This window comes from Muntiacus reevesi, chromosome 2, assembly GCF_963930625.1.
Source record: "Muntiacus reevesi chromosome 2, mMunRee1.1, whole genome shotgun sequence".
NCBI classification, from domain to species: Eukaryota; Metazoa; Chordata; class Mammalia; order Artiodactyla; family Cervidae; genus Muntiacus; species Muntiacus reevesi.
The window spans coordinates 31631549-31654523 of record NC_089250.1 but is presented as its reverse complement, the minus strand read 5'-3'; the positions used below and the strand labels follow the sequence as shown (position 1 = coordinate 31654523).

At 37.6% G+C, this 22975-nt stretch overlaps 1 protein-coding gene across 1 annotated transcript in view; it reads right to left on the bottom strand.

The window, feature by feature from the left end:
* SLC39A12 (solute carrier family 39 member 12) overlaps nt 1-22975 on the bottom strand; it is an 82140-nt gene that overhangs the window by 38732 nt on the left and 20433 nt on the right. Inside the window, exons 5-9 of the mRNA XM_065921212.1 lie at nt 19260-19432; nt 14029-14200; nt 6246-6418; nt 2508-2660; nt 133-243 (exon numbers count right to left, since the gene is read on the bottom strand). Of these exons, the coding sequence (XP_065777284.1) occupies nt 133-243; nt 2508-2660; nt 6246-6418; nt 14029-14200; nt 19260-19432 (782 nt within the window). The remainder of the gene's footprint in view (nt 1-132; nt 244-2507; nt 2661-6245; nt 6419-14028; nt 14201-19259; nt 19433-22975) is intronic.

Here is a 22975-nt window from a genome sequence, read left to right as displayed (position 1 = left end):
TTTATCATGATCAAGAATAGGCAAATCAGGAGGGGATTCTACTTATCAAGCCTACTGATTTTCATCTATTTATCAAGGAATAAAAGAAAAAAGGTGATCAAATCAGAAGAATACTTCAGATCAGTAACCTACCAACTGGATAGTTGAAGCAGATTTGCCTCTGCCTGACTGGTCACTTAATTCAGGGTTGAATGCAAGATGGCGGGAATGCGCCACATGCCCGTTAACCAATGACATGTCCTGCTGGATAAGGATGGTTTAAAATTAGTGCTGAAGCCAGAAGAACACAGGTGCAGCCTTTGTCAATTCCATGATTCTATTTAACATTTTGTTTACTGGCCAATGAGGTAGATGACACAAAAAGATTATTGGGAGAATTTCATCAGGATAAATACTTGCTAAATGGAAAAGCACAGGACTGTCCTGAATATCATGCATATTCTCAGTGCTTGAAGAATGCAACCTCAAAAATTTTAGTTATGATTTACAAAGGTTGAAGAGTGGTAATTTTTATATTGTCACTTTTATTTCCCACAAAATTAAATCATGAGTTCTTTCTGATGGAGAATGATATCCAAAAGGATGATAACTGAAACTGTATTACACCCTATAACTACTAAATTAATATCTCCAGAAAGACTTTCACCAATTAGAGTACATGTAGCTTCTAAAATATTCACATTCTTTTTTTTTTTACACAGTGTCATGCATCTTAAAATTACACTCTTAAAACTCATTTTAAGTTCCCTGACAAGTCCAAGAACAATCTGGGGGAAGAAAAAAAAAGCATAATTTTTGGATATTCAGAATTTACTTCACTCAGTTCCATCTGGTTACATTTCTAATTATTACACATAAGTTGATATATTGACTTTGTAAATTAATTTTCCAGCCCAAGAATGGTAGTCTCTTGTGTGTAAATGGGGATCCTTTAGTATTGTCTTTAGTGCTTAGTTAGATGAGAACTCCTTTTGTGGAGGTTAAACCCCAAACTTTTAGAGTAAGGGTTGGGATTGAATCTGCCATTCCTAATTCCTGAATTGTTATAGATAGCACTCTAGCTTGACCCCATGCCAAAGAACCACTCTGATTCATTAAAACAGAATTTTTTTTTACAGAATTTCATTTAAAATCTATTGTGAAAAGTTTCAAATATACAGAAAAGCTGAAAGAATTATGATGTCAACACTCAGACACTCACTACCTAAATCCTATCATCAACATTTTATATACCTATTTTATCATCCATCTATTTATCTACCATCCTTTATCCATCCATAACCCACCCTATTTTTGATGCATAAAATAGAAATTTTGAATAAATCTAGGAAAGATAAACAAAAAGTGCTAATATTTTAAAAGACTACTAATGTTTGCCCTAAGACAAACAGCTATGTGAACAGGTAGAAAGTTAGGAAATAAATAGAAAACCATGAAGACTGGAGAATTGCAGGACTTTGTAGGGAGTTTATTTTAGTCTCCTGGAGCTTTTTTTGAAAGCATTTACCTTTTTGAAACATCCCACAAAACTGTTCACCTATTCTCTTATAGGATAATATATATGAGCAAGAAGAAATGAAATCTATGTATTAGCCACACTGCATTTTATATGTCATCATATATGTAGAAATTGATCAAAAACAGGCACTGTAAAAGCAATTACTCAAGCTGAAAAAAAAAAGATTTGCTGCCATTTCCATTCTTGAGTTTCTTGTTTTCATAATTTTAAATGTCATCCCCTAGAGGAGGGCATGGCAACCCACTCCAAAATTCTTGCCTGAAGAATCCCATGAACAGTGGAGCCTGGCAGGCTGCAGTCCATAGGGTCGCAAAAGAATCACATACGACTGAAGTGACTTAGCATGCATACATGCAAGATAGAAAAAGGGCTTCCCAGATGGCACTAGTGGTAAAGAACCACCTGCCAATGCAGGAGATAAGAGACGCGGGTTTGATCTCTAGGTTAGGAAGATCCCCTAGAGAAGGGCATGGCAACCCACTCCAGTATTCTTGCCTGAAGAGTCCCATGGACAGAGGAGTCTGGCAGGCTACAATCTATAGGGTTGCAAGAAGTTGGACACAACTTAAGCCCCTTAGCACACACAGAAAATAGAAAGTGATGTGTGGTTTTATGAATTTTTCAAAATTTTTGTTTGCTTTTTTTTTGAGTTAGGAAAGATACCCAAAACACAGATTGGTAGCTAGACTTTTAAACCCCTCATTCTCAAATGTGAAATAGTCTCCTATTTCTAAACTAGCCATGAAGGCCAAAAAACAGGTTATAACAAGTATAGTAATGGGCCAGCAACAGATGTTTGAAAAATTAATAATCATGCTTACAGGGATGCTGTCTGTCAGAATGATCTAAGCATTCTAGAAATCAAAGCCTGACCTCTTAAACAGACAATCTCATGAAGATGCCAATTACTTTTGAACAAGTAGCTCTGAAATAAAAGGCAAATATCATGAAGCTCTAAAGCAAAAGATAAATAAAATTTAAAATATACCTTGGCATTTGGTGATACAAGAAGAATAAAACATTTTTCTATTAAGAAAAATCCATGGATGCCTCCAATTAATCCCAACAGTTTCCAAATATGCCCTTTGTTTTCATAGAAATGTCCAAACTCTGAGGTTTCCTGCATATGTAAGCCAAGAATCTAAAAAGAAGAGACAGACATAAATTTTGGTGACCTAAATGTAAATGACTAGGTCCATTGTTGAATACGTTCAATTTCCATTTTGAGGAACCCCATGACGACACCTGAAATCATTCACAGACAGTTTACTTCTAGATGTATGAATTCTTCCACTATATGATTTACTCAGGGTCAAATAAGATGGGAGAAAAGAAAACAGAGCTTTGAATAACCTCTGCCAATGAGTAGACTAAAGCCTAAGCTTATCTCAGCAAGTGTGGCTTAAATTTTCATACATTCTCAGTCCTTTAGCTGAATGTTTTTCAGTTCAATCTGTCCCTATTTGCACAACAATGCTCTATAATAAATCAATGTTTTTTAATATCCAGAACAAATATAAAGATATTTCATCCAGCGTTTATTCTCCCCATGCCTCATAGCAATTAAAGTTGTTAATCAGTGTTCAAATAAGTAAGAAATCCACCTGAAAGATTTTTTCCATTGAGTATGCCCAGCAATATTGTCAGCTCCTTGGAACATAAAAGGATACCAGAAAAGCATTAGGAATTTTCCTTGAGTTGACTCATCCCATTGGTTGACTCATCCCATTGGTTGACCTCATGACTTCTTATGAGCAAGTAAATTATAATGTATCATATTCCCTTCATAGGAGAAGACAGTTTAGGAAACAATTCAGTGGTCTCCACATTTAGGATGTTACTGATCATTACATTTAAAAAAGAATTTGTCTGTGTACATGTTCATATCAATGTGTACAGATATTTATGTATATATACACATATGTACATGTGTGTATATATGTATAGATCTCCATATACACATCGAGTGTATGGACATCACTAACTACAAACACATGTTAACCCACTTTTTTTAAAAGGAATTTTTTTTAATGTGGACCATTTTTTTAATTGGGTTTGTTACAATATTGCTTCTGTTTTATGTTTTGGTTTTTTGCCCATGAGGCATGTGGAATCTTAGCTTGCCAACTAGGGATCAAACCCTCACCCCCTGCACTGAAAGGTGAAGTCTTAACCACTGGACTACCAGAGAAGTTTCCACATTTTCTTTGGGTAAAGACATTGAAGGACACTTTCCTATTATTTGTAATTACCATTATTTCACAAAACAAGGACACTGTAATGTCACAAAAGAAACAGGAAAACCTCATAATTTCAGAATAAAATGTAGATCTTAAAGTAGAATCAACATAGCTGGTTAAAAGAGGAAATGATGCCAGTGGGATTTTTCTCATTTCTATGCAGACCTTTAAACACTTGCCTTGGATCACGTTCAGGAACCACTGATTTTTCTAGCTTTCTGCCACACTGATACTGCATCTGTCTTCCTCTTCTGGATAACTTCTGTACTCTCTTTCTTTGAGTAAAGCAACTGCCTTCTAAGCAAAGCAACTGCCTTCTCAGCTACGTTTTCCTCTGTAATATATCTCCGTAGGGCCAGTTGACTCTCCCACCCAACCCACACCCACCCCTGCTGCCTTGGGCTCTGGGCTTTCCCACTGAGGGAGACCGGGGCAGTCTTAAGATCCTGTTGCTACTTTCCAGGATCCTGGGCTGTGAAGAGCTCTGCACCCACTACAGTGACATAGAAACAGGTTTTGGCCACTGCCTCAAGTAAATAAACCCTGAAATATTTCCAGAAAATTAGATTACCAGGGAGATTAAAACTAATAATGGTTTGTTTCATATCTACAATGCTCACTTTATAATTTTCAGAGCATCTAATAATTTTTCGAGCCTCTAACCAACAAGAGGGACCCTGGAGGAAAATGCCAGAGGCCTGTGGAAAGTTTTAATATCTCAGATTTTGTGAGAGGAGGGGGAATCATTTGCTCATCATGATCCATCATGAGAGATCTCAGAAGGAATGGATAGCCTCATCTGAAGACCCTTTTCCCTGAACTCTTGCATCTCAGATCCTAACCTTCCATTTCTGACAAATAAAGAGCCTCCAAAGACTTCAACAAAGAACCAGTTGCTGGAGCTTGCCTGTTTCTTAAAGGGTGAGGAATCTACCTGTCAATGCAGGAGACATGGGTTTGATCCCTGGGTTGGAAATATATGCTGGAGAAGGACATGGTAACCCACTTCAGTATTCTTGCCTGGGAAATCCCAAGGACAGAGGACCTGGTGGGCTACAGTCCACGGGGTTGCAAAAGAGTTGGACACAACCTAGTGACTAAACAAACAACGAAAACAGACACTAAGAGTTGGGCAAGAAAGGGAAATTCATCTTGATGGTTCAGATGAAGAGCGCTTTAATGACGGTGCCATGACAGAGGTGTGGGCAGGGTCAAGGGTATGAATGAGGGGTAATGAGACACCCCAGAGACTAGCAACCCCAGGAAACCATTACCACTTTTAAGGCTGAAAGGGCAAAGGGCAGAGGTTGGAAATGATGTTACCGAACTCCAATGGCGGAGGAGCTAGGGACCCATGGGAAGCTGTAACATTGCAGGTAATGAGCTACTTCTAGAGACAGTGTCAGAGGGAGGGAGCAAGGAAGAAACCCCTGCCGTTCTCTCCTCCCACCTTGGCCTTTCTGTGGTGTCCCCGCTGGGGAACCCAAACAACAATCCAGCCTGCAGGGAGCGGAGGGGATATAGTCTTCTGGGGCAGAACACACAGCAGACAAGAGCAGAGAATGGATCTGATGAGGTTGGGGGCCAGCAGAGAAAAACTAGTATATATTATAGCCCATTCATTTTTATTTACAGATACTCACCTTTCATGAATTTTCCTTAATAGTCACAGGGACAGAATAAAGGGATAAAGTAGGTGATTATGTAGTTAATTATACTACAGGGGATTGAAAGTAGGAAAAAATATGGGAGACCCTCATAAGTTAATGATTACTCAAGAGAGCAGGTTTGCTTAACCACAAAACCAAGCAGACTTGTTTAGCAACAAAAGCATGCAACAGAAGCACAAGACATGCCCCAAATCAATAAAACAGTGGTGGCATGAGACCCATACCCTGCTCGGTGAGCTCAATAAATTAATGATCCTTAGGACATAAAATTCAGTAATTTATGGACCTAGCTTGAGCACGTAGGGACAAGAAAACTCTCCTGCCCAAGCTGTAGGAGGAGCTGATGATGGAAGCAAGACGTCTACTCAAGGGAAAGTTCTTCTCCCCCTCCCCCCCCATAGCCCAGTAAGTTCTTAGGGCATGGCACCCCCTTGTAAGCCTCACAAGTGTCCTATTCTAATAAATCACATCTTATCTATCACTTTGCCTCTTGCTGAATTCTCTTCTGCACTGAGACATAGAGGACTCTGGTACCAAAGCTCTTTGGAGCCCTGGAAATGACACCCAATGGTTTCAATAGGAATTTGTATCTGATCACTTATTTTTTAATTTCAAAAATAAGAATAACCTGGTGAATCGAATGACGATCATCTCTTTTCTCCTGCAAGGGCTTTGGGGAAATAACAGTGATTTCCAAGGAAAACACTGGCCACTGTATCTATGCATCCAGGTCACTGTGAAATTCTTCATAAACACCTACAGTGGCTAAACATAAATTGAAACTAGAAACACTCCAGATGAAACAGAGCAGCTTACCTGAGGGATGAGGTGGAGCAGAGCATCCCCAGAAAGTGTCCCAACAGCCAGGCCCACAAACAGCTGTAAAATGAGCCTGTAGTTCTCCTCGCAGCTGTGGAAAAGGATCAGTGTCGTCCCAAGCATGGAGCCCAGCGTAAGCAGCGTCACCGCCACAGTGCTGTAGCCATATTCTGAGTCAAAAAGAGATCAAAAACAGTCAGAAGCCCCTGGGAGTGCTTCTGCCGGTGAACATGGTAAAAGAATCCATCCTATGCTACAATGGCTAGGGATACAAAATTGTTTTGTGAGTGCCATATTGGATTTAAGGTTTTAATTTGTAAGGAAATTTACTAATTTACTCCATTGTTTTGAAGTTACCCTGATTTCCCCTTATTAAAAAAATAATCACTGTAGCAAGGAACTATCTTACCTCCTACCCTCAAAGAAAATAATTTCTCTTGCTTTAAACTACAAGCTTGGGAGTTCCCTGGTGGTCCAGTGGTTGAGAATCCGCCGTCCAGTGCAGGGGACGCGGGTTCGATTGCGGGTCAGGGAACTAAGGTCCCACAAGCCACAGGGCAACTAGACAAGACAGCAAACTATGACTGCTGAGCCCCATGCACCCTAGAGCCCACGAACTGCAACCAGAGAAGCCCCCGCATGCTGCAACTAGAGAAAATTCTACACGCTACAATGAAGACTCAGTGCAGACAAAAAAATTAAAACTAAAAATCAAACTACAACCTTCACCGACAGACAGTGGTAATATTTGTCATCTAACCACATTTAAACCTTTCGAAGGCAAGAAGCAATGGGACAGAAAGAGCGTACGGTCTGGGCCACTGTAGATCTGTATTTGTGGACAAAATGAGTACTTTCTTCCAAAAAGTCTCAAAATTATTTGTAATGTCAAAAGTTTTTACTATTCTCTGTGACTAAAATGAGTGACTGTATTGGTAAAAACTAATCAACGAATGAATAAAGGGTGATAATATAAATTTGGACAGCCTAACTTTTCAATTATTACAATAATTTTTCTGACCCCTAAAATACATTCCATATTTCTAAAATTCTACATTTTTAAAAAATATTCAGAAGGTACAATTGTTTTTACAATTATTCCAACAGAAACAAACATGTGGAAGGAGAGAAGAAATAAAAGAGTAGAGGAAGAAAGGAAAGAGAAAGATTAAAACAGAAAAAAATAGCTTTCAGAGTCAAGTGTACATTATTTGGGTATAAACCATATTCAAACACCATTTTCCACTGGTTATAGATATTAAGGGTAAATACTCTGTTTCAACTTATTTAGAAATTACTAACTTGTTTGTAAACAATGAAGATAGGTCATTACCACATTAAACTATCATTTCCTTTTATAACTACAAATAACTGACAAATTAAATTGAACAATTCAGTTATCATACTACTTAAAGCCCACTGAAGATTTTAAGAAACTACCCTCTTCAAGTTTGTTATAATTGAAGATGTTCCATCTTCATCATTCTTGTACTTTTCTGGAACGTTGACTCTCGACAGCAGATCATGTTAATGACACTAGCTAGTAAGATGATAATAGGCGTGTAATGTGAAGAGGACCTTTATTAAATTATACGCTCTGCCATTAAACAGAGATTGAACATTAAAATGAAGTTGGTAGCATACTCAGAGCAGGCTAAAAACTTTCACACTTTGATTTTTTTTTTCCCACTGTCACCACAACTCCTTCCCAGCTAAGCAATCTCTACAAATTGGTTGTTGTTCAGTGGATATACAGTTTCAGTTTTGCAAAATGAAACAGTTCTAGAGATCTGTTGCAGAGCCATGTGAAAATACTTAACACTACTAAGCTATACACTTAGAAGGATTGAGATGGTAAATTTTATGTACTTTTTTACCACATTAAAAAAATAACAAGGGAGAATTCCCTGGTGGTCCAGTGGTGGAGACTCCTTGCTGCCAATGCATGGAACGTGGGTTTGATGCCTGATAGGGTAACTAGGCTCCCATATGTTATGCAGTCAAAAATTAAAATAGTTCAGAATGATCATACAGCTACCTAAAGGTTTTATTTTGCTCTAATTTAATATCTATTTTATTTTTAAAAAATCCCTAGAGATAGTTCATCCAGTTTCACATCCTACTTTTCCACAAATAGACTCTAAGTGGGAACATGATTCTTCTCAACTAACCTGTAAATTAAAGACATTTGAAGTTTAACCTGAGTACCCAGTATCTAATCAAGTTCAAAGTTACCACACTTTTCTGGTAGGTACAAAATATCACCAAATGTCAAGAACTCACAAGGACAAATTAGGGGTTGATGTTTCCTAGGCAAAAGGCAAAGTTTCAGGTTCTTCAGTTCTTTTCCCTTTGTCCTGAGGGTGGCTTTGCTGTTGTTCAGTCACTAAGCTGAATCTGACTCTTTGCAACCCCGTGGACTGCAGCACACACGGCTCCTCTGTCCTCCACTATGTCCTGGAGTTTGCTCAGATTCATGCCCATTGGGTTGGCGATGCCATCCAACCATCTCATCCTCTGTCATCCCTTTCTCCTCCCGCCTTCAATCTTTCCCAGCATCCAGGTCTTTTCTAATGAGTCGGCTCTTTGTATCAGGTGGGCAAGTACTAGAGATTCAGCTTCAGCATCAGCCCTTCCAATGAATATTTGGGGTTGATTTCGAGTCTTCTCCAACACCACAATTCAAAAGCATCAATTCTTTAGTGCTCAGCCTTCTTTATGGTCCAACTGTCACATCTGTAGATGACTACTGAGCTACAGTGTGGTTTTGGAAGACAAAGGATGTTCCATTCCTTGAGAGCTTGTAAAACTTTCTAGGTCTTCTATGAGTCAGATTTCACCTGCTCTCCTGTGGCAAGAACCATCTGAAAATCATAAAATCTCTGACTTTTGTTGCCACCAGACTCTGCAGACTTACTCTAGTTCCCTATATAGTGTCATGGTGTCTTGATTGGACTCAGATTCCTTATAAATGTTTCTCGTCCTTAAAACAGAACTGGACGTACTACCAATTATAATAAAATTTTAGTCAATTCCAAGCAGCTTCTTTGAATAAATCTGAAATGATTTCTACTCAGCTATAACATTCTTTCCTGGAAATTCAGTTGAAGACAGCTCTTAGAAGTTGAGTTTCAGCATACTGAACACTGTGTTCTTAATAACATCTTCCTGTGTCTTCCACTCTTTAACATCTTACATTCCTCCACTTTCAAAAGGCTGACATCACAAGTCTTTCTCTTTAGTTATATGATGCAACATTTTAAATTGAGGAAAGTGATTTTTTTTTTTTAGGTTCTTTAGTGAGTATGATTTGTATGAATTTTTCTCAGGAAGACTGTTTCCTAGAAGGATATAGAAGTCAATTTAAATGGGAATAAACTTTTTTTTTGGATCTTCAGTCCAAAACTCTGTTTCTGAATGGCCTGTATGACCAGACACAGTGCCAGGAAATAGAAGCAAATATGGGAGCTCCTAGGTGCCATGATCCAGTCCTGTTCATCCATTTTTGAGCCATCACTGGCCACAAGGTGTTGAATTATTTAGCTGCTCATTTTTAATGAAGTTTTTTTTCTCTCAGTGAATGTGAAGTCTTTAATATATAGGCCTGGAATGATGAGTCACTTGATGTAGAATCTATTATGAGTTAGAAATAAGGACTGAACAATTCGGCTATGACGGGCATTGCAGACTATCTCAAAGAAAAAGAAAAGCAGTTCTGGAAAAAAAATGTAACATCCTCAGATCAAAGGTAATATTTTAAATATGGTTAACTGTTATATTTTTACTATTCATCATACCTGTTCTTAGGCCACCATTTTTGGGTCATTTTTCTGGTTTTGTTTTTCCAAACTCTCTCAGCACAATTAAGTGAATGATTTCTTCACTGACTGAAGTCCCTTCTGGGATGAAGTTGTTTATGGATTCTCTATTTGTCCAATTTTTAATCTAACAGTCCACATGCCATGTGTCCAGTTCTCCACAACATTTTAGAACTACTTATGACTATAGTTTATTAAAAGTGATAGGGTATTTTGGTAAGTGGTAAGAAAAACATTTTCTCACTCTGAGATCATTTTGATGGTCCTCATATTTATGTCTTCAAAAGATCTTTATGAAGAACTCAGGTAAATAAAATGGCATTTCTATTGCAAGAAAATAAATAAACTTCAGGTGTTTTAAATTTATAGAACACACTTTTGTACATATTATCCCATTGAAATTTCACTGGTGTCCTGGAAGTCTTACAGCAAAGCTCACGTACTGTGATGATGCTATGGGTCACAGGTGAGTGTGAGTTCTTTTTCTTTTCTCTTTTGGCTTTACCATGCCACATGTGAGCTCTTAGTTTCCTGACTGGGGATTGAACTGACACCCTCTGCATTAGAAACATAGAGACTTAACATCTGGACTGTCAGGGAAGTCCCAAGTGTGAATAGTGGTCCCTGCACTTCCTGGGGCTGCCACATTCAGGAGGCTCGTACCTCCCTGGCCTGGTCACTGCCAGCCCAAAGCAGCTTCTTTGGTTTACCCCAACATGCCTTCATTATTTCATGTGTGCCATGATGTGCGAAAGGATAGCAATTCTTGTGGAATCACTGCTTTGCACGGTGCAGGGAAAGAGACAGGCTTGAGAAATATAGATTGTAGAAGATCGCAAAGGACAGACAGCATGATTCAATTCTGCATTTCTGATCCCAACACTGATGTTCTTTCTCTTACACTATGCTATTTCTCAACTATCAACTTTTTTTTTTTTTGCAGAGATGTTCATAGTAAGTTTTCTCAAAGAGCCAAAAACTGAAAATAATCCATTTTTTAAAAGGTGAATGGTTAAGCAAAATATGGTATATTCATACCAAAGAAGGAGTTCAGTTCATTTTCTCAGTTGTGTCCAACTCTTTGCGACCCCATGGACTGCAGCATGCCAGGTTTCCTTGTCTATCACCAACTCCTAGAGTTTGCTCAAACTCATGTCCATTGAGTCGGTGATGCCATCCAAACATCTCATCCTCTGTCATCCCCTTTTCCTCCTACCTTCAATCTTTCCCAGCATTGGGGTCTTTTCCAATGAGTCAGTTCTTTGCATCAGGTGACCAAAGTATTGGAGATTCAGCTTCAGCATCAGTCTTTCCAATGAACTTTCAGAACTGATTTCCTTTAGGATTGACTGGTTGGATCTCCTTGCTGTCCAAGGAACTCTCAAGAGTCTTCTCCAACACCACAGCTCAAAAGCATCAATTCTTCACTGTTAAGCCTTCTTTATGGTTCAACTGTCACATCCATATGTGACTACTGGAAAAACCATAGCTTTGACTAGATGGTCCTTTGTTGGCAAAGTAATGTCTCTGCTTTTTAATATGTTATCTAGGTTGGTCATAGCTTTTCTTCCAAGGAGCAAGCGTCTTTTATTTTCATGACTGCAATCACCATCTGTAGTGATTTTGGAGCCCCCAAATATAAAGTCTCTCACTGTTTCCATTGTTTCTCCATTTATTTGTCATGAAGTGATGGGACTGGATGCCATGATCTTCATTTTTTGAATGTTGAGTCTTAAGCCAACTTTTTCACTCTCCTCTTTCACTTTCATCAAGAGGCTCTTTAGTTCCTCTTCACTTTCTGCCATAAGGGTGGTGCCATCTGCATATCTGAGGTTATTGATATTTCTCCCAGCAACCATGATTCCAGCTTGTGATTCATCCAGCTAGGCATTTCACATGATGTACTCTGCATATAAGTTAAATAAGCAGGGTGACAATATAGTCTTGACGTACTCCTTTCCCAATTTAGAACCAGCCCGTTGTTCCATGTCTGGTTTTAACTGTTGCTTCTTGACTTGCATAAAGATTTCTCAGGAGGCAGGTAATGTGGTCTGGTATTCCCATCTTAGGAATTTTCCACAGTTTGTTGTGATCCACACGATCAACGGCTTTGGCGTAGTCAATGAAGCAGAAGTTTTTCTAGAATTGTCTTGCTTTTTTCTATGATCCAACAGATGTTGGCAATTTGACCTCTCATCCCTCTGCCTTTTCTTTTCTAAATTCAGCTTGAATATCTGGAAGTTCTCAGTTCATGTACTGTTGAAGCCTGATTTAGAGAATTTTGAACGTTACTTTGCTAGCATGTGAAATGAGTGCAATTGTGCAGTAGTTTGAACAATCTTTAGCATTGCCTTTCTTTGGGGTAGGAATGAAAACTGACCTTTTCCAGTCCTGTGACCACTGCCGAGTTTTCCAAATTTGCTGACATATTGAGTACAGCATTTTCACACCATCATCTTTTAGGATTTGAAATAGCTCAACTGGAATTCCATCACCTCCACTAGCTTTGTTCGTAGTGATGCTTCCTAAGGCCCACTTGACTTTGCATTCCAGGATGTCTGGCTCTAGGTGAGTGATCACACCCACCATCGTGGTTATCTGGGTCATCAATACCTATTTGTATCGTTCTTCTTGCCACCTTTTCTTAATCTCTTCTGCTTCTGTTAGGTCCATACTGTTTCTATCCTTTATTGTGCCCATCTTTGCATGAAATATTCCCTTGGTATCTCTAATTTTCTTGAAGAGATCTCTAGTCTTTCCCATTCTATTGTTTTCCTCTATTTCTTTGCATTGATTGCTTAGGAAGGCTTTCTTATCTCTCCTCGCTGTTCTTTGGAATTCTGCATTCAGATGGGTATATCTTTCCTTTTCTCCTTTGCCTTTCACTTCTCTTCTTTTCTCAGCTATTTGTAAGGCTTCCTCAGACAACCATTTTGCCCTTTTGCATTTCTTTTTATTGGGGATGGTTTTGATCACAGCTTTCTGTACAATGCTACAAACCTCCTTCTATAGTTTTTCAGGCACTCTATCAGATCTAATCCCTTGAATCTATTTCTCACTTTCACTGTATAATCATAAGGGATTTGATTTAGGTCATACCTGAATGGTCTAGTGGTTTTCCCTACTTTCTTCAATTTAAGTCTGCTTTTGACAATAAGGAGTTCATGATCTGAGCAACAGTCAGCTCCAGGTCTTGTTTTTGCTGACTGCTACAGATTTTCTCCATCTTCAGCTACAAAAAATATAATCAGTTTGATTTCGGTATTGACCATCTGGTGATGTCCATGTATAGTCAACTCTTGCGTTGTTGGAAGAGGGTGTTTACTATGACCAGAGTGTTCTGTTAGCAAAACTCTCTTAGCCTTTGCCCTACTTCTACTCAGTAAAAAAAAAAAAAAAAAAAATTTATTAATACACAAAACAATCTAGATGGATTATAAGGAAATTTTGATGAGTGGAAAAATACCCTGAATCCCAAAAGGATACATACTGTAGGATTTCATTTCTATAACATTCTCGAAATGATAAAGCTATTCAACTATAGTCTGTGATTCCACTATGGTCTATGATTGAGTCAAAGATAGGGGATAGAATCAATTTATGTAAGTTAGCTACAAAATATAAAATATTCATTGAACTGTAGTATAGCATAGGTGGTTAAAAACAAGGACTATGGGACCAAATTGCCTGTGTTTGAATCCCAATTCTATCAATTACTAGCTATGTGTCTTTGGGCAAGTTATTTAACTTCCAGTTACCTGAGTTTCATCATCTCTAAAGTGAAGATAATAATAATTTATAGCTGGTAGCATTGTTGTAAGGACTCAATGAGCTGATCAAAGTAAAATGCTTAAAACAGTGCCCGGTGTATGGTATGTATTCTTCCTTCACCATCATGAATCCATTGTGTGGACTGTATGCATTGTGTGCATTGGCTTTCTGAGCGAAGAGCCAGGACTTACTCTCCAGCGTGGTGGGTGCCATCTTTGCTTGTTGGTTCTGGGGCAGCTGGCAAGAACAGCTGAGCAATTGCTGAATGATTCCTGGACTCATTTGCTTAAAGTCCTCCTTAGAAATGGGTGAACGCTTGTTCTGTAGAAATATGTTCACCAACTGCCCGGCAGAGAAGCAAGTCTGTAGGAGGCAGAACATGCATTGTTACCAACCTCAGCACTGGACCAAATTCACCATCAACTACCATCCTGGAGGAATCAGGACTAAACTGGAAGGGTTCCAGTCAACACATGAAGCCATTACTATGTGTGTTTCCTTGCAACCTTCTGACCATACATAATATTCGAGGATTGTTTTTCATCTCTGATTAAAGCAGCTGATTCTCACTTTCATTCTGAGTATTGTGTGGTAGGAGTTTTGCAAACATTTTTCTTTCCTGAAAGGAGATGCAGATTGTTTTACAATGTGCTGGATGGTGTTCTAGCCAGCAGCCTAAGCAAGCCTTAAGACTCTTGTTGGGGGCATGGCTTTGTATTATTAATGAAGTTAAAACTTTATAGGATAAACAGGAGCTCTGGAGGAATAAGATCATTGTCTTTAATATTATCTGATTTAATAAGCTTGTGTCAGCAACATGAATTTTCAAAAGCAATAAAAGTAAAGGTAATATTTTAAAAAGCGGATGCTGTGTCAACTTGCTGGTGTGTACGCACTAAATGATATGGTGACCTATGTTCTTTGACAGCCCTTCACCACAAAAACAATTGAGATCACTGTTCTTGCCTATAGATTTCACTAGTTTTTATCTACTTTTTCATATTGTATAGGGATATTTATGAAAGAAGTAGCTAAACAATAAATGAAACAGATCTCTAACAACTGCCTGAAAACATTTGTTCACTTCAGAAGTGCTAAGGGCTGACACTTTATGCATCAAAAATTACATTGAAAAGTTTTCATATGTGGATGAGAAGGGTGTGTAGTTTCACTAGCACAAATGAATGTCTTCTAGTGAAATAAGACCTCAATGCAAGAGCAGTGTGATCTGAGGTCACAGTAAGGTATCTTTAAAAAAATCAGTGATGTCCAAGGATTGGTTTGCCATGCTATAGAAAGCAGGGATTTTAAACAAAGACACATGGCTAATCAGAAAATGATGATGTTTGCTGGTTTTTCCCACATAAAAATCCTCTGGGATGATCCAAAGGGTTAAAAAGCTTTATCTTGATTGGGAGACATTTGGTTGCATAGAACAGAGCCACTTAAACCACCAAACACCCAGAGGAGGATGTATTAAGGTTACAGAGGATGTCTGACATGGGAAGGACAGCCACATTTTATGAGGAATTCAACTGGAAGCTGGAAAATGAAAACCAAAGATTTTTCTCTATTTCTTCAGGGTTCTGTATTTTCTCCTTTCTGTTTCCCCCTGCAGACATCTATTTCCCTTCACAGTCTGGCCTTCTCTCTTTAATAAACACATGGCCTTCTCTCTTTAATAAACACATGGCCTTCTCTCTTTAATAAACACATGGCCTTCTCTCTTTAGTAAACTCATGGCCAGGTACTTTCCTGGCAAACCAGTGGTTAAGATTTCACCTCCCAATGCAGGGGGTGTAGGTTCGATCCTTGCTTGGGGAGATCAGCTCCTATATGCTCCACAGGCAAAAACAAAAAACAGAAGCAATATTGTAACAAATTCAATAAAGACTTTAAAAGTGATCCACATCCGAAAAATCTTAAAAAAAAATAAAAGGTCATATAAGCCCCAACCCATTCCATTTACCTGATGCGAAGAGCCGACTCACTAGAAAAGATCCTGATGCTGGGAAAGAGGGAAAGCAAAAGGAGAAGAGGGAGGTAGAGGATGAAGTGGCTGGAGAGCATCACGGATTCAATGGACATGAACTTGGGCAAACTCTGGGAGATGGTGAGAGACAGGGAGGCCTGGGGTGCTGCAGTCCCTGAGGTCGCAAAGAGTCAGACATGACTTAGTGACTGAACAGCAACATTATTCATTGTAATAGTATGCCTGTAGCTGCAAAATACTGTAAATAACTCATATGTTCATAAATAGAAGAATGAAGTATGCACACACGATATACTAATATGAAGTTATAAATAATAAAGATGGCTGTGAACTGAAAAAAAAATTGGATTAAGTCTGCAAGTCTTGACAGATCTGATTGTCTCAGCAAGGCCATGGATGGGTTTTTTTGTTCCAATGTTATTTGATTCCATCAGTTTTGCCCCAAGACAGGAAGTGACATCATACGGTTCAAATATGGCTGCTGGACTCAGCCCAGTGGGTGGGGAAGGCATTTCTCAGAAAGACTGGGCAAGAACTCCAAAATGTTTCTACTACAAGAAGCAACAACAGAAAGCTAAACTTGTAATTTTTTTCCCCTTTATCAAAATAATTTACACCAAAGACAATAGTCTCTTTTGCACTATTTATTAATTATGGAACAGAATCACATTATCATTAACAATACTGGCAATGATAAAGGGAAACTAACCATAAACATCTTATGACGAATCCTTCATAATAAATATTCTTACTGAAAAATGCCTGACTGGGAAATAAAAGAGTGGAGAAATAGACATGAAGAGAATGTCATGCATCTCTCCCTAGTTCATTGTCAAGGAATTGAATAGTTTCCAGTTTTAGAACACCTTCTTGTAGAGTAAGGTTATTCTATTATAAGCTTCTATGCCCTTGATATTTACTTGCTATTCCTATACTATTTAGGTTACTATTGCATTACATTTCTTCTGAAATCACTAATACAAATGTCCTTAAAGGTGATTCATTATATCCTTTAAATTTTGGCAAACTATTTTTAATAAAGAAGAAAATAGAATTAAAATTAGATGATTCAGTCAATAACTTTTAAAATAGCTTTATTCTTTTACCTAAAACTTCAATATAATTGTACACTTGTGTTGATGTCATAAGACCTTTGTGGAAACTTTAAAAACACATTCTAAAGTGTCACTTCTTGCATTTTAGCTTTGAGAATCACTTGGAGGGCTGGTTAAAAGATAAGGTGCTGGGCTCCACAATCAGAATGTATAATTCAGTAGATTCCGGGGTGGGACCCGAGAATTTCCATTGCCAGCAACGTCCCAGGTGCTGCTGATACTGCTGTCCCAGGGACAACACCTCAAGACTGACTGGTCCGAATGATACAGGCAGGATCTTCAGATCTAGTCTCTTACTTTAGGGTCCCCTCCAGAGTCACAAAGAAAGTGGATGTTGAAACAGATAATTGAGAAAGAAGAGGTTTTGTTTATCTTGCGTAGTCATCACAGAAGATGACAGTTACTGCTCTTAGAAAATGCATGGCTTAAGCAAGTAATCCCTAAATTTTAAGAAATAACCTTCATTCTTTATGCAAATAGGGTCTCCATCAGACAAATGAGTTCCCTTCCTAAGAAGAGCTGGCCCTGAAGGAATATTTAAGGAGAACTTACAAACAAGGATTAATACAGGCATCAACTTATTTCCTTCAGTGAATACACTGTGAGTTTAAAATAATCAGCTTTAATTGATGCCTTTACTATGTAGCCTAATTAATAGAAATTTACTTTTTAAAATATATCATAGCAAAAATAGGCAATACTAACCCAATCATGTATTCATAACTTACAGGAACAACAGTCACTATTGTTAGAAATGTTTACAGAATTTTTCTCTTTCAATATACAGATTTGTGCCTAATAGGAATAATAACTCATCCAAGATACAAACAAAAAGTAGTTTTATTTCTTTAAATCAACACTTATTAAACAATAGCATGGTTGTTAAGAGCACAGAATATGCTCTGGGACAACGTATGTATATATCCTCAATTTCTGTGAACTTAATCAACTACTTACTAGTTCCATGACTCAATTTCCTCATTGGTAGGATGGAATCATTTAACCTAGCCTCATACGGCTGTTGTAATAACTAAATGAAGAAATTCAGGGGAAACTCTGCAGTGTCTAACACATAGTATTAATTTACTCATTAAATATAAGCCATTATCATGGAATATCAATTTTCCAAGATTTTAAATGATAAGAGCAGGGAAGGTTTCTATGTGTACCAGAGTCTGAAAAATGCTGAATTCAATAAGACTAAAGAATTTTATTTACTACAGGACCTCCCCAGGCATGTTAATATGCTACAGTGCAATACATATCTCTATTTCCCAAACAGATTTGATGATGACACCCCTTTGTAAGAATTATCACAGGACTTCCCTGGTAGTCTAGTAGTTAAGACTCTGCCCTTCCAATGGAGAAGGTGTGAGTTCAATCCCTCACTGGGGAACTAAGATCCCACATGCCATGAGGCAAGGCCAAAAAGAAAGAAGTATTATCTAGATTCCCCTGGTGGCCTAGTGGTTAAGAATCTGTCTGCGGATGCATGGGACACAGGTTTGATCCTTGGTCTGGGAACTAAGATCCCACATGCTGCAGTGCAACTAGGCCTGTGGGCCACAACCACTGAATTTGCAAGCCCTAGAGCTGGTGCTCCCCAACAAGAGAAGGCACTGCAAGAAGAAGCCCGTGCGCCACGATAAGAGTAACCCCTCCTCTCTGCAACTAGAGAGAGCCCTAGTGCAGCAAAAAAGACCTAGCGCAGCCAAATAACAAACAAACAAGACAAAAACAAGTATTATCTAGTAGACTAATGAATGTACTTTGGAACACAACTTCAGGAAGTAAGAATAAGAATATATTTATAGGCCCATATACCTACCACCTTTTCTCAAAAACCTTCTCAGTGCCACCTACTATACAAATATTTCTCTGTCGGTCACAATGCAAAGTAATCTCATCATAATCTAATCTAAATTTGAAGCATTCATTCATGATTGTTTTTATATGTCTATATTCACCCACTATCCTGGTAGCTCCATAGGAACTGTGCCTGTTTTTGTCCAATTCTTTACCCCTAGTGCACACAATGGTGACTGATAAATGGTCGCATGTTTACTGAATTATTCATGAATTCAGTATGGAGGAAAGAGTAATATATACCATTCTCCTAAATACTTTGGCCTCAAGTTTTAAATCTGCAGAGATCGACTTGTAAAAGGAAAAAACCCTGACTACAGTGTGGAAATAGAATATTTTTACATTTAAGGAAATCTACATTACCCTTGAAGTTTTCTATAACACTTAGAGAATGTTCACAGTTGCTTCCTTTGGCAGTACAATGGTACAAGAGGAATAATGACAATACCTGATCCCAGGAAATTTGACCATCTTCTGATTCTGGGTCCATGGATACAGATAGATTAGGGTAGTCTCCATCATGAATTGTTAGGCTGTTTTGTTTCCTTCTAAGGTGATGGATTTTCTCTTTGCTGATACAGGTACTTTTAGTCCACAGAGTGTTGAGGAGCTTGTCTAGTTCTACAAATTTCATACAAAATTTGGTGTCAGAATAAAGACAAGCCAGTTTCAGAATAATCACAATTTCACATGGCCACAGCATAGATATGTTACTAAGTAAATTTCTAAGTTCTAATGAGAAGCCAAGAAATTATTCTGAATAAGAATGAAGAACATTTATACTTCACATGGATACTGATTCCCTCACAACACCTTGCCTAAGCTTTAGAGCTGAACCATGATGGAATGGGCCGTTCCATCAATGGAGTGCCTTCTAGTAAGTCAGCTAATTCTTTTTCTAGGTGTCCCCTATAAAAATGAAAACAAAGGATGAAACCAAATTAACCCTTAGAAACTCTATTCCCTTTAAGCACCATACATCCTTAGTACATTAACTATGATTTTAAAGTAAAGTCAATCTAATCATATCCTCTTAATGTTTAATGTGGAAAGAGATAGGAATTGAAAAGGAACTGAGATTGTAGGGGCAAAATAGACCTCGTTTTCTAAGGTAGCTGTGGTATGGTTGTCAGTTTATAAACTGCAGCTTAGTTTCCTTGCTACAATGTAGGCTTTTAAAAATTGATTGACACAGAGAATAATTGAATAAATGTAATGGTGAATTTCTTCAGATTTATTCATCTTCTTACTTGTAAAAATATATTTCTGGTATTTTCTAAATGTTACCATCAGTATTAGGAAAATGACAAGCTAGAGTTGCTACCATATTTTATTTTAAATGGCCAGTTTCAAAAAAACATTGAGACCTGCAAAGTAATGGGAAAGTGGGACCCAGAGTTAGGGAAAAAAGCAGTCAATAAATATGCCTCTGAGATTTCCCAGATGTTAGATTTAGCAGACAAAGACTTCTAAGTAGTGATCATCAGTATGTTCAAGGAACTAAAGAAAATAATATTTGAGAAATTAAAGGAAAGTATAAGAATAGTAAACTAACAAATAGCAACTTTTAATCAGGAGATCAAAATTATATAAAGTCTAAATGAAAATTCTGGACTAGAAGAATAGAATAGTGAAATGAAAAATTCACAGCAGCATATTGTCATGGCAGAAGAAACAATTACTGAATTGAAGATAAATTAATAGAAATAATCTACTCTGAAGAACAGAAAGAGAAAAAAGAACAAGTCTCAGAGACCTATGGGAAATAGCAAGTACACTGACCTATATGCAATGGCAGTCACTTGGAGAGGAGAGAGAGAAAGAAGTAGAAGAAAATACTGAAGAAAATAACAGGTAAAAACATTCTCACTTTGATGTAAAACCTTGCTATACATGTTCAATAAGTTCATCAGACATCAAATAGGATAAACATAAAAAACAAGTCAAATACAAAAATATATCTTGAAAGTAGTAATGGAAAACTGATTCATCACATACAAAAGAGCATCAATACAATTAACAGTTAACTTATCATCTTAACAATGGAGGTCAGAAAGTAGTGGAATAAGATATGCAAAATACTGAGAGAAATAACTGTCAATTAAGAATTTAATGCCCAGCAAAACAACTCTTCAAAAACCAAGGTGAAATAAAATTATTCCCAGATAAACAATGAATGGTGAACTTATTGACAGCAGACCTGTCTTACAAGAAAGTCTAAGTGAATCTATTTAGACTGAAAAGAAATGACCAGAATGGTAAAGAGTCCACAGGAAGAAATGAACAATACTAGAAATGTAAATAATATGGATTAATATAAAAGACTATAATATATACCTTTTAACATATGTTCTCTAAACTCAACGAGGAAACACTACAAGGTTTTCTTTCAAGGTCAAAAACATGGTAAAGGCTCATTCTCAAAATATCCACCATTTTTTAATTGGGGTTATTAACTAATATAATCAGGTAACAAAGAAAATAGAGACACAAGAATTGAAAAAGAAGTAGCAATCTGTATCTATTTGGTGATGGTATAATTATATATCTGAAAACTCTAAATAATTAGGGCAAAAATAAAATGAAAGATTTAATCATGGAGTGAGTTACAAAATTAATCTAAAAAAAAAAGTCACTAACTTTCATATGGATAAACAAAAACCAGTTAGAAGCTGTAATGAAAGAGAGGATCCCAGGTAAGAGATACAAAAAGAAAGTTAAATGCCAGGTATAAATATACCAGGAAATGTCTAAAACCTGTGTGAGGGAAATGATAAAACACTCCACAAAATAGACACGTGAACAAGACATACTATAGGATTTAAAAATGTAACATCTTGTAAATATCATTTCTAAGATATTTTATAAATTTTTCACAATTAGAATAGTCTTATCACAAGGTTTTTATCCCCCAGAATTTAAGTTAGGTGATATCTGTCAATAAGAATGAACAAGCCAGGAAGTGCTCGGGCCTGGTGCACTGGGAGGACCCAGAGGAGTCGGGGGGGGGGGGGGGGGGGGGGGGGAGGGAGGTGGGAGGGGGGATCGGGATGGGGAATACGTGTAACTCTGTGGCTGATTCATGTCAATGTATGACAAAACCCACTGAAATGTTGTGAAGTAATTAGCCTCCAACTAATTTAAAAAAAAATTAAAAAAAAGAAAAAGAAAACTCTGAAAAGAAGAGCAATGAAAAAGGCTAGATCTGCCAGAAATTAAAATATACTATAAAGCTGATACACATAAAACAGTACAGTCCTGGCACATTTCTCCAACAACAAAAAAAAATTGCCACAAAATATAGTGGAGGGGAAGGGCATGACACCTTGAAAAAAGCTTCAATGACATATCAACAATTCACATTTTATAGACCTTATTTAGATCCTCGTTCAATAAAAAGTGAAAATATTTTTTTAAAAGATGAAAAATAACATTATAGAATCATTCACTTTTTTAGTTGTGATACTGCTAATAGATGCTTTAAAAAAAAAAAAAAGAAAAGCCTTCTGTTCTAGAGATTCATACAGAAATACCAACAGGTTGATGATTTGCTTCAAAATAATCAAGTAATGAGCACTGAAGAATTGATGCTTTTGAACTGTGGCATTGGAGAAGACTCTTGAGAGTCCCTTGGACTGCAAGGAGATCAAATCAGTGAATTCTAAAGGAAATCAATCCTGAATATCATTGGAAGGACTGATGCTGAAGTTGAACCTCCAGTACTTTGGCCACCTGATGCGAAGAACTGACTCCTTAGAAAAGACCCTGATGCTGGGAAAAATTGAAGGCAGGAGAAGAGGATGATGGAGGACAAGATGGCTGGAAGGCATCACCAACTCAATGGTCATGAGTTTGAGCAAGATCCAGGAAACGGTGAAGGACAGTGAAGCCTGGCGTGCTAGAGTCTGTGGGCTCGCAAAGAGTCAGACTGAGCAACTGAACAACAATCAAGTAACGGGAGAGAACGGAGGCACATATAAAATAAGATTATCCAGATTGCTGTTGCTTGTTGAGGCAGGGACTGTGAACATGGGAGTTCATTGTTTTATTGTTTCTACTTTTATTTATATTTGACAATCTCTATAATAAAAACATTAAAAAAAAACACGTAAAAATAGCATACTTTTGTTCCTCCTACTCCAAAATGCAATCAGTGTCAGTAGG